Raw genomic sequence first — 12,735 nt, 5'->3', positions numbered from 1 at the left:
GTGACCAGCATCATCCCGGGCTGTTTGGCAGGTCAGAGTCACGGATCTCCCAAATCTAATGGCGTTATTGATCATAAATGCAAATAACTTTGACTGCAGAAACCGATGGATCTAGCAAGCTTTAGAATGGAAAAGAAGGGACCTTGGTAAGATTTCTGAAGCTTGTCTTAAGGGAATACAGATTTAATTTATTTAAAAGCATTTTTTGCAGGAAAATATGGTCATGAAGAGGAAACTCTGTGTGTGTGTGTGTTTGGGGTTTTTTTTTGCAGTGTATGGATTAGAGTTCTGGCAACTGAGATCTACTTACTGAGAATTTTCAAAGGTTTTATTTTATAAACAGGACAGGACCAACTGAATATTCCCTATCCAGATTTTCTATTTAGATTTTCAGCATTCAGTGTGTTACATAGCTTAGCAAGCTTTCAGCTCTTGCCAGTATGATGCAGCTGATATGCACAGAAGTGTTTTGGGTGGTTTTCCTGTTTCTGTTTGGAACAAAGATATGAATGTTCTGAAATTAGGATGAGGAAGAGAAAGGTTGTGCCTGAGCATCCTAATTTTGGCACAGGAGGAGATGAAGCCCTTGGGAATTGGATTCCAGAAGGATGGCTGGAGTTAACTTAGATGCCTTGTTAATTTTAGTCATTAGGTTTGACTCATTGTTATGCTTCTCTCACACATCCAATAAACTCTTAGCTAAAGCTGAGTTGAATTGATGTAGGTACAGATTTTGGAATGTTCAAGAAGGACATGGCCTCCCATTCTCAAAATAATATTCCTGCTGCTTTAATAATACATTAAAGCAATAAGAGTATTTGGTGTTCCAAATGGATCAGATATGAAATGGGCAATACAAGCCTAACAAAACAGATGAGGAGAGTGCTGAGGCCAGATATGACATCTGGAATGTGATAGAAGGCAATTCTAAGTAATTTATTTTTTCATTGTCAATATAAAAAAGAATTGTACTGGCTTGGGCATGTCAGTAGACCTATCTGTCAGAAGAGAGAAAAAAGGAAGTAGGATCAGAAATAGCTGCAAAATGGATTTTCCCCACAGATCTCCACTTGCAGATTAGCCTGAGCAGGAAAAATAGCAATGTTTAAGAATAAAATGAACAGAATAAGCTTGTTTATATTTTGCTCATGTCAGACCTATCCTAAAGCATTTATATGAATAAGGAGGATCTTCATTTCCCAACTCCCCATTACAGCGTTTATATTAAAATCATCTGTAGGTATTTTTCTTGTCTTTTTCTTTTCCCCTCTCTACAGGAGCCTTACCTAAAGTCATTTGATGATAATAGAAATTTGTAATTTGAAACTTATTTGCTGTGAATTAGGCCTAAAAATATCTCCTAAATTTTAATTCATTTCCTCAATTAAGTACTGTTCACATGGAAGTAGTTGTTGAGCTGAGATATATAACTACAGTGAAAATGGGTGATTTGTTCAAGACACCTTCAACAGCCTCAGATCCAGCTGATAACTGGGCAGGATAATTGATAACTGACAATTGTCCCACTGACACTCTGGACACACTGTGAAGGGTGAGGATCTGTAGCTTTATTTCCCTAGGAGTTAATTCTTAGTGTGCCCATAGAGGTGATATATGCAATATGTCTCTTTCATCTGTGCTTTATAGGTAATAATTTAATACTAATTGAATAAGTTGTAGCCCTCTTTAACAATTCTGGTAGTCATTTTAAGGGAGTGATTTCTCTTCTATAAATTCAAAATGTTGTTCTGGAATACCCACTGTCTGTATTTGTACTATCCATGTTTGTCAGATCTTATTTACTCTGTGCAGGATTTGGTATACATGGACATCTGCTTAGGTAATTTGCAGGATTAAATATAGGCACTGAACCTTTAATTGATAAACAATACATATTTCTGAAAATATTAATTAAGAGTATATTCTGCAGAATAAATGATGTGATATCCTTGATACAACCAAAACAAATCTTCTGGAAACAAAAGCATCACTTGAAGCAAAATGAGGCAATTCAAAAGCAATTAGCAGCAGAGTTGCTCATCCTTTTTTGTTTTCTAATACTGCCTCCCCCCCACTTAGGAGTGCAGTGTAGACCTTTCTGTAGATCATGGCAAGCAGGTGATGAGGAGTAAAAGTGAGAAAAGTAGTTGAAAGTCGTCTGTAATTAGCCACATTGGACTAAAAGATTTGAATCCTAATGGAGGTTCTGACACTGAAAGTATTCATTCTGCCTTAAAAATGTCTTCATCCTGCTCCTCTGCAGTTTTGTGAGGTGTCAATGCCTGTAGTGTGCTTGGACACTTGGATCCACAGCTCTTGCAGTCCTGTACTTATGAAGTACTGCCTGTATGGTGCAGCCTTAACATTAACACCAGTATCAAAACTAGATTTTATTATACGTATATTTTCTGGCTTTTTGTTAGGTTTTTTTTTTGGTATCTAACTACCTGGAGTGCTGTTGACCCACTAAAATTCTCCCTGTTCTAGTGAAAAATGCTCTCATTCCTAAGTGAGAAACTGGCACCATTCAGTGATCACTACTCTATGGACATAACAGTTGCTGCAAAAGAGCCATTCAGAGCTTTCCCCAAGGGCTCCTCTGTAATTTTACAGTGCCTCTTTTAATTCTGTGTGATGTTCCAGGTCGTTATGTATTATGTCAGTTGTACCACTCCAATATCTGGAAATAGGCCCCTGGTGCTGCTATGCAGACACTCCTAAGGGCATGCATTAAACACAGTTTTAAAAACTGGCCAATGGTCTCTGTGTGCAGTGTGTGTGATCTGCTGACATCAGAGCTGTGGGGAAAAAAGAATAATCCAGTCCAATTATACTTATTACATTTTTCCAGTCAAATAATGGTAGTTTTTTTGCAATAAAAAGCAAAACCTAAAACCACTTGGGATAAAATGATAGGTTTGTTGACAGCAGTTGTATTGTTTATTTTGACAGCTTTTTTTTTTTTTTTAACCTTTTTGGATCTGGGAGTGATTCTGCTTATTAAGACTCCACTTGCATTTGTGATTTCTGTTGACATTTTCCTGTGGGAAATGAGTGTCTGACTCACAAAAGCCAGAGGAATGGGAGTTTTGGGCTCTTACCTTACTATTTCTGTAAAATGTACTAAATAAGCTGCAATCATAAAACTTCTTACTGAATATTGTTTTGACTTTCCACTTGAGTTAAAAACTAATGTGAACTTTTTTCCTCCAGAACAGTGAAAACACTTTCCAGTCAGTTTCCTGGAATCTGATGCATCAAATACATCTGATAAATCAAACACACAGAAACCATGGGTTACAAACACAACCAAGTGGCTGCAGTTTCTGTGTGAGCTCATTATCCAGAGCACAAGCTCCTCACTAACAGAGGGAGGTGCAGGTTGTGTCAGCAGTAAAAATTGTTAATTTAGGGTACATTTACAGTGCAATGTACTTGTTAGAGATAAGCACGTTATTTTAGGTGGTGAGAACTGATTAAAAACCCACTAAATTCATGTGTCCCCTTGAAAAGTTCTAGCTCTCTTCCCTAGTTTCAGAGTCTGTATTTGATGTGGTGTAATATCAGAACAACTGGTTTAAAAATGTTTTGTATATAAGATTTATTTTATGCAGTGTGACTTGGATGGTAACAATATAACTTTTTGAGATAGAAAGTGAAATAATGCACTTTTTATTTCAATGCTGACATTGAGTGAAGTAGGCATGTAATTTTCCCAACCAGAATAAGAAATATCTTTTTGTGAAATATTTGAAAATAAGACTTTGATGTTTTCAGTGATGGTTAGTAAAGCAAAAGGGCTACAAACTCTGGATAATGGAGATTTAGAAACTCTTTATTCCAAGGTTGCTTGTTTCATGGTACTGATCATGCTCATATTGTTTCATTTTCTGTAAGTCCTGTAGTACTTTAGCATACTCCCTTTTATTTATTTCTTTTGAAAGGGAGAAGTGAAGTGAATGCTGAAAGACAAGGATACATTTCTCAGTGATAAAATATTAAAATTATGAAGTGCTCCTCTGAGCTTTTCTGCCATTTTATGTAGGTATTATTTTCTGGAGAAGAACCTATTACTTCAGAGAAAGGTTTGAATGAATTCAGTCTAAAGCTGAGGTTATTGTAGCAGAAGATTTTACTGCTTTGTGATGTATGCTTTTTGCAAGGATATAATTACAATGGTGCTATGGCTGAATTTTGGACACAGTGACAGGATAGTAGGAAATGCTATCTCACTTAAGGAACAATTTATAGAGCTACATATATAGCAGGAGATAAAAAGGAACCCTGCAGCAAAATTCTGATTCTTCTGTGACAGAATTCTTTTACCATGAAATAAGAGCCCTGGTTTTCCAGGACTCTTCCCTTCTGACATGCAGATGGCACAATAGGCTGTACTTGAGCAGAGAAATGCAGAACATCTTCCCAAGAAAGATCTGAGGCATATAGATTTTAGTTTCCTTTAAAAATCCCATATGCTTCTTTTGCCAATAATCTCAGCAACAACAAAACTTAATGAGGTCAAAGTTTCTGTGTGAATTCTGACTCCCTGTGCTTTATCAGCTGCAAAAGTTTTTCCTCTCTTGTATTACATTTAGATAATGCTGTAGTATAATATCCTTCATATTCTTAACTTGTATTATGGTTCTGCCTTTCAGCTTTGACAAATATACTTAGTGCTGTCAGAGAACACCTTACTGTCTAAGGATTGCACACTACAGAATCAAGGGGGAAATATCTACATGTCATTACTTCCAGATGGAGTAAGAAAAGTGAGCTCTTGGCACTTAGGTTGGAATACTTAGGAAATGTTGAGGAGTAGTGTTGGAGGAGAGCATGTTACAGATTCTGGGTAGCGTGTGTATATTGTTTCATCTCAAATACAGACATCAACATTAATAAAAAAACTGTTCTTTTCCTATAAAACTACACTGAGACTCTATATGCTGTTTACAGTTGAAAGTCTATAGCTGATTTATAGCTGAAAAATTCAGTAGCTGAATTTTTAGATTTAACGTTGAATTTTTAGAAACTATGGTTTGGCGTTTCCTACAGCCAAATCTTTACCTATGATCACACAAGGGAGGCTTTTCTTTTCTGTGAATAAACAGGAGAAAAATTCTGTGAACTCTCTAATTAGCAATAAATTTGTTTTATTTAAAAGTAGATCTGTTAGTATGTCTATCAACCTTGACATATGTTTAAATCCAATGTTATCATCCAGGAGAGAGATTGATCCTCCTGATGTTTTGTTCCCAGAATTTCCAGGTATTTTAAATTGGCTCTGCTGGCTACTGCTGTCACAGGTATTTCCAACTGTCATGCATGGGGACTTTTTCCAAGAAGCAAAGGTGAACAGTGGCTTTACCTGCAGTAAATTATTTCAGTGACTAATTTAGAGAGTTCCTGACTCTTTCACCACACACAGAGAATTCTTATAAAGTTCTCAATCAAGAGATTGAGTCTGTTGTCCCTGTGAGCTCTTTGGATTGCTCCTGGTGCTGTTAATGGTCGGCACTCAGCTTGCAGGTACACAGAGCTGAAGCAGAATTTCACTCTGCTTTCAACAGGATATATGTGCATACATTTAGAGAATGAATTAGTTTTTGTGTTTTCCTCCTGGGCTTCAGCTCTTTGAGTCCACAGGATCATGGCCTGTTAGAGGTAGAACAGGAGAGGAGGGTGTGACAGGGTTCTTGTACTGATCTTGTCACCCTCTTGCTCATCACTGCTGTGTGTCTGTGAGCCTGTGATTACAGGGCAGGGCTGCTTCCAGGCCAGACATAAGTTTCTCTTACTGCTTTATTCTCCACAGCTTTGCAAAGCCACTGCAGCTCCAAGAGGGAATTGGATTCTGTCCATCTCCACATGGCATTAGCATTGCTCTCCTGTCTTCCAGTGCTCTTTTTCCCCCACTAGTGATGTCAGAACTGTTTAAGTTGCTATTTTGGATTTCAAATCATATTTGAACTTGTCAGAAAAGCAAAATGTATAGGATTTTGAAAAACTGTTCCCTGCATAGAACTGCAAAATAAGACCTACTGGCACTTCTGGGATAGCATTATAATAGGGGTATTATTTTCTGCCTCACTTTAAGTTTGCAAGTGTTTAAAAAAAGTTCTTTATGGCCTTCACATTTTGCCTCTTAAAGAAGTAGTGAGAATTTCTGATTCTTATTTGAATCCAAAACCTTCCAAAGTGAGCAGATTTTCATCTTTCTCAGAGTTTATCTGAATTATTTTGAATTATTGACAGCAAACTTTACTTTCCCTGCAAGCCAGTTGTGGTGCAGATTTTTTGCAGTGTAGCTGTGCTTGTTTTAACACAAGAAGTTTTCTCTAGTCTACTTCACAATACTTTATTTAGTCAGTGTAGTGGTGCTTCGGGGTTTGCTTTTTTTTTTGTGCCTCATAATCAGTCTACATTCAAAATAAAGTTCATAAAAGAGGAAGATGAAAACTCATTTCCATTGTTAGGAATCATAAAATATCACAAGGTTTCTCTTTCTTTAGCAACAGATGAAAAGATGAGTGTATGAGAGAGACAGTTCTGTGATGTGTTTCATTTCATGCAGTGCCTCTCTGAGTCCTGCTATTGTGTATCATCCCCAATGACTGCCATGCCTTGAGTCACTGTGTTGTTTTTTTAAAAGCTTTCACTTTTCCACTGTTTGTTCTCAAGGTTACATTATGCAAAACAAAATGTTACATTTTTTGCACTAGTACAAGCTGTATAAAAATATTTTTAATCCTGCTGTGAAAATTGAAGTAGCTCTGTTCTGGGGGAGAGGCTTTGGGCCTGTTTCAAGTCTTCCCAACTTCTAAAATGAACTTCTGTTTCTTCTTCTGTCTGAAAAGGTGTGGGTCATGTCTCTTGCCTTTCAAAGTATTCCAAGGTGGTAATTCTTGCACTCTGTTGCTTTGGTGAATTGATTTAGCTAATCACCATTAATTGTGAACCACTAAGAATTGTCCACAGGTAGTTCTGCTGTTTAATTAATTATGAAGATGAAAGAGAACTTTTTCTACTTCACTATTAATGTGAGAAGCCAGGCTAAAAATATGAGGGAGGTAAGAGGAGAGGAAAGGACAGACTACTGATTTTATTTCAATGGATTTGCATTATGGATAGGAAGGAACAAGCAAGTTGAATTTAATACATTATTCAAAACTTCTGTTTTGATTTGATTAAATCCCTGCTCTACAAATCATTTTCCTTACCATGCCACTTTTTTCCCTTTACTTTCTAGTGAGGTGCAGGGCATGGTGTCCTTTAAAGATTTCCTGATGTTCCCTACAGAGCTTTTATCCCAGCTGTCTGCAGCCTTTGGCCCCTCTTGGTTTTTGCACCAAAACTCCTCTGGCAATGTGTGAGAGCTGTGAGTTCTCTGCTCCAGCAGTGGGTACAGACACTCTGCAGAGGGTGGCATGGTCTGGGGGTTGTCTCTGTGTGGAACCCTTGGCTCTGGTAGACCCTGAAATGAAGTGTTCAGTGCAGAGAAAGCTCTGAGAAGCTTAATAGTCAACCAGGTTAGCTTTTACCATAACTTTTTTGTGCATTTAAACCTTGGCTGTAAGCCTGTGCTCTGCCTTTTCCTCTGTGAGCTACTGAAGCTCTTGTAAAATCCTGGCTATAATATACAGATCAGTATGGAAGTACTGAGGAAATCAAAACAAACCTCCCCACAAAAAACCCAAACATAACCCAGTAAGAAAACACGACCTCTAATTATTTTCTGGTCTCACAATACCTTTCTTGAAGTTTGCCCCAAAATAATCAGTCTTACATTGATACTGGAACAGGGTGATTTCTTTGATTTTTCTTTAAATTTAAAAATGAGGAACCAACTATTAACTGCCAAGAGGTTTATTTACCAATATGTGCTGCTGCTTGCTCCATTTGCATTTTCTATCAACTCACATGCATTCCTCAGCAGTCTGATTTTGTTAAAAGCTGGAAGGCTTTCACTGAGAGCACCAAAGGAGCCTTCCTCCCCGTGCTTTTGTCCCACTCCAAAAAACTTTGTTGTGAAGCATCTCTGGTAACACACACTGATTAAAACCATTATATTTTCCATGTAGGTGTATTCTATGAGTACACCTACATGGAATGAAAAAAGGACATGGTGCCAAAAGATCTTCCTTTTCTCCAAGAAACCAATAGCAAAGGACAGTAAGCACACTTATGAAGATTCTTAATTTCTGTCTTGCAGGAATGATTGCTACAGTCAATTTTGAGTGAATTTTGACGAGGCAACTCTAATTTTCTGCCACTAATGAGCACTTTCTTAGGTATTCAAGGAGAAAGAATAAAATGTGTCAAATGAAAGAGTTCTCTGAAGTCTTTTTACCAGAACAAATATCCAAGAAGTTTTTGAACTCATATTGAACATTCTAGATATCTACTATGAAAGGCCAGTAGTAAACCTCATATATGATACAGGATTTTGAGAAGAGAGGTGTTGGTCACCCAATCTCTCATTAATACCTGGGAAAGACATTGATCCTTTAATGTCTTAGTGTCTGCATGTGTTGCAGGCACTCCATCTACTCCACCTTGGGTTCCATTGTGGAGATCAGCATGTTGGATTTTACATTTTGAGCTCGTTCATTTGATCAGCCTTTCAGCTTGAAGAAAGCTTGTACAAATGGCTGCTCATTTTTCTCATGGTGTGGAAACAGGTTCCCCAGGTGCTCTGGCTGGTCAGCTGTGCTTAGCACACAGCAGAAACCTCCTGTGCTGAGGGGAGCTGTGCTGGGAGAGCCTGGCTGGGACAGCGCTGGTTACCGGCCAGCAGCAGACCTGGCACCCAGGCAAAACCAGGCTGAGCATCAGCTATGCACAAATCCAGATTCTTCTTTGAGCACAGTGTGATGGTGGAAAGATTGGAGCAAGGCACATTAACAAACTTTTCTCCTTCCTTCCTTCCTTCCCAGAATTACAACAACAGCTGCCTGTATGATGGACCTGCGGAGATATCCGCTGGATGAGCAGAACTGCACGCTGGAGATTGAGAGCTGTAAGTACTTCTGCAAATCCTACTTATTCTCTGCTCAACTGCTTTGGAGTTTTTATTTCTGTTGAGTTCTGGTTTTTTCATGTTTTGTATTCAGGGTTTTTTTGAGTTTTTTTTTTTACATGCTACTAACCCAGTTGTCTTTCTGTCTGATGATGCTTAGATCCTTGTAAACACAAGCAAAAAAATAGCTTTCCAGATGGATTAGTAATTTGTGGCACAAGGATTAGCAAAAGTTATTCTGTGTTTTTATAGATAATTTACAGCTTTAAAAGTCTCATTCAAATGCCTTGTTGGAGTTCATGTGAGGAGCACAAGGATTATTATCAGTTCTTTATCCTCCTTTACTGCTGAACTGTGTGGCAGCTTGTTTCCATTTATAAGTGAAGGCAAGAGGTTAAAATTGTCCTTGAAATAGGTGTTTTGTGGGTTTTTTCCTAACCACTGTGCTCTAGTTAAACTTTCAAAGCATGTAAACAGTCTGTATATATATACTGATTTAATGGCTGGTGTCTATTGAACTTATGTAGATAAAACTTGTCAAGTAAAATCTCTCTTTTCTCTGAAAAAGATTCATGATCACTTTTATAATGACAATATTGTAAGTATGTTATTTAACACTTTAATTAAGATTATGTAAAACTTTCAAGATTAATGTAACATTTTAATATACAGCATACAAGTATGTGTATTTTTAAAATAAGTTCTGTATTATGAAATATGTGGGATTTCTGTGTTTGATTTCTGCTACAGTCTGGTAAGAACTCGTTACAGCTGAACTTCTGTTTGAGAAAGCATTTAAGAATATGTTTTACATTTATGTCTAAATTTCATTCATCTTATTGGAATTTACAGATATGCTAAAATTCTTGTGACACTGTTGCCTGAAATAATTTCCATGCATAAGTAAGGAGAGTTGAGACTATCTTTAGAATTCTATGTACTGATATTCACAAGCAGCAAATACAGTGGTGGACTTGGCACTGAGAGTGGATAAAATCTAGTTTGTTTGAGGTTCTTTGTAGTTCTGTGTACAATTTCCATTGATAGCCTTTGATTCAGGATCTCATACCTGCAGCCTGCTATTATGCAACCAGTATATAGGTAGTGTATATATATTAGGTTGATTATAATGTGTGAGAAAACTCTTGGCATAATTCAGGCTTAGAGAGATTTTTATTGAGAAAATTTTTGCTGTGACAGTGTCTTTTAATTGTTCTTGTAGCAAAGACCTGGTATTTTTCTATTTTCCAGTTGTGTATGTAAGGTGGGAAGCTGGAGAGTCAAAGGAGATGCTTTCTCTCTGTTTGCAGCATTGTTTAAATGGCCAGCAAGGGCTTGCCATCTCTCTGCATTGCTGAGATGACTAAGTCTTATATTGGGATTCACAAAGTAGATATCCCTCCTCTCATCCTTTCACAACCTGCTCTGGAAAATATTCCCAGGAAATACCTGTCAGGTCAGTCCTTGGGCAAAGAAGAAAATTAAGTTGTGTCTCTGCTTTTCAATGAGAGCACTTGTTCTCATTCAGACTTAGAATGTGGGACTTGTCAATTGAAATTTCCCTTTTATCTGATGTAGAGGTTTGATGCAGATCACTTATCTTTCTAGAAACAATCCTAAAAACTGAGGTATCGAGTGCTCAAAGTTGTTGTTCCACTCAGTATGAAAACTTAATGCTCGTTATATCCTAGAGAGGGTAGAAGAATTTACCATAGAAGTTGGGATGCCTGGAGCAGAGGTCATTTGGGGATTTGTGAGCTCTGTTGCAGCCTCACAAAGGTAAAATGGATTTAAATCAGGATACTAAGTGTAGCCAGCCTGTCTGTCATGGCAATAATAAAGTCCACTAAAGAATGGGGATAAAGTAACACTTGAACTGTGTTTTGAAGCACTGTCAGACTGCTTCAGAAAATGATTGGTCTTCATAAACACCATTTTGTCCTGCTGAAAACCTGTGTCTACTCCTCATGAATCACTTAAGGCAAAAGTGCTGGTAGGTAGATGGGCAGGATGAATAAGATTGAAAGTGACTTTGCAAGTTATTAAATGCAGGTGCTGAAGTCATAATCACTGCTAAAAAGTGCTTTAGCTGCATGCCTGAAGAAGGTTGGTTTCTTGCCCTTCTGATCCTCTTAGATGGCTGTTTCAACATTTCTTTCTTGTAGTGGTTAGATATTCTATGAATTCCTACCCAGGTCTTTTCATGCCTATGAAGGCATGAAATTAATATTCTTTGCTTGGACCTACATTTTTTTTTTAAATTCAGTGTCTCCTCTGGCCCTACTGGGACCTTCATAGCACATTTAATGAAAACACTTGCAGTTTCTCATAGACTTCATTTCATTAAACTGATTATTCCAGTCTTTTTTAGCATTCTCATGCAGGAGTATGTGAAGAGAAATGCAGAACTGGCATTAGTTCTTCATTAGGAATAACTAGCACCATGAACAGTGTCCCAGATGAAATTTGTATTACGCTATGGCATTACTCCTGCCTTTCTTCAAAAAGCCACCTCTGCCTTTCTTCACTACTGCATATCACAGGTGAGAGTCTTTTCTGGAACAAAAAGTACAGTAAGGTCTTTCCCTTCCTCACTCATTTTCCAGCAGCAGGTTCTTGCTGGCTTTTTGAAGAATTTTTTTGCATAATGCTAAGAGCACATGACTTGGCATTTCATAACACTGTTCACATAAATCAGTGTTCTTAATGTTGCTACAGTCCTCAAGGTTATCCAGTTCTTGTTATATTTGTTCTGATCATCCTTGTTCCTGACAATGCCTGCTGATTTTGTTTCATTAGAGATTTCATCAACACACAAATACTAAGGAATATTAATGTCAAGAAGGAAGAGCTTTGCTTACAGTCATTCTCTGTATTAAGCATGACCTTTCAGTGCAGTAAAATTTCCTGCACATCTTTTACATACCTTTACTAGTTGTCTTTTCTTAGTTAGTCTTATAAAAATATTTCTATGAAATCCAGTTCAGCTATGCATTGTTTAAAAAAGAAGTTATTGTCAAGTCAGGTCATTTGAGTTGTAATGATATTTTTATTCTGTTTCAATACATGTTACTGTCTCTAAAGTCCTTCCATTCTTTCTCTGCTTCCTTCTTCCTTTCCTCCCCTCATCCTCTTACTGATGCCAGAGTTGAATGCCTTTTTAAAGTACCTGAACTTTTTTTTCCTTCATGTCACAGTGTTTACTGACATTTGTGGCCAATATCAAGTTTTTGTTAATCTGGATTTGCATCAATATAGATTAATTGTCAAATTAGAAATTATTGTGCAAAGGGGTTGTATATAAAATATAAAACATGATATAGAGGGGGTGATATCATCTATTAAGATTCAAGAGACAGCATTTTTAAGGGCAGTCTTAGTGAAATGCTGAAAAGTGTAGGAGAGATCTATTCCCCATTAGTTTAAAAAGTACCAGTTGTGAGGAATGAAATCCTGTTTTTTTCCATGTATAGCTAGTTACACTCTGAGGTCCCTTAAAAGCAGAAGCTTGTTGAATATTCAATTTTGCTAAGATGCTTCTGAACCTGTGGGCTGTCATGTCCAAGGGGGCCTACTCTGAGCTATTCTACTTCTCCCTTTCTTTTGTTCTTCTCCAACATACTGAACAGCAGGGTTATAATACCAGAGGGAAACCAATTTTCCTAAATATTCATTTTTTAGTTTCCCAACTTGCAGGAAACAGAGTTTTTTTCTTTTTT

At 37.4% G+C, this 12,735-nt stretch overlaps 1 protein-coding gene across 2 annotated transcripts in view; it reads left to right on the top strand.

Moving 5' to 3' along the window:
- The window catches only part of GABRB2 (gamma-aminobutyric acid type A receptor subunit beta2), a 138,378-nt gene that overhangs the window by 64,868 nt on the left and 60,775 nt on the right, over positions 1-12,735 (top strand). For both annotated transcript variants that reach the window (XM_054643086.2, XM_054643087.2), the window contains exon 7: positions 8,934-9,016. In XM_054643086.2, coding sequence (XP_054499061.1) covers positions 8,934-9,016 — 83 coding nt within the window. The remainder of the gene's footprint in view (positions 1-8,933; positions 9,017-12,735) is intronic.

Source organism: Agelaius phoeniceus, chromosome 15 (assembly GCF_051311805.1).
Source record: "Agelaius phoeniceus isolate bAgePho1 chromosome 15, bAgePho1.hap1, whole genome shotgun sequence".
Lineage (NCBI taxonomy): Eukaryota > Metazoa > Chordata > Aves > Passeriformes > Icteridae > Agelaius > Agelaius phoeniceus.
Note: the sequence above shows the minus strand (reverse complement) of the source record. Positions and strands in the feature narration are given on the sequence as shown.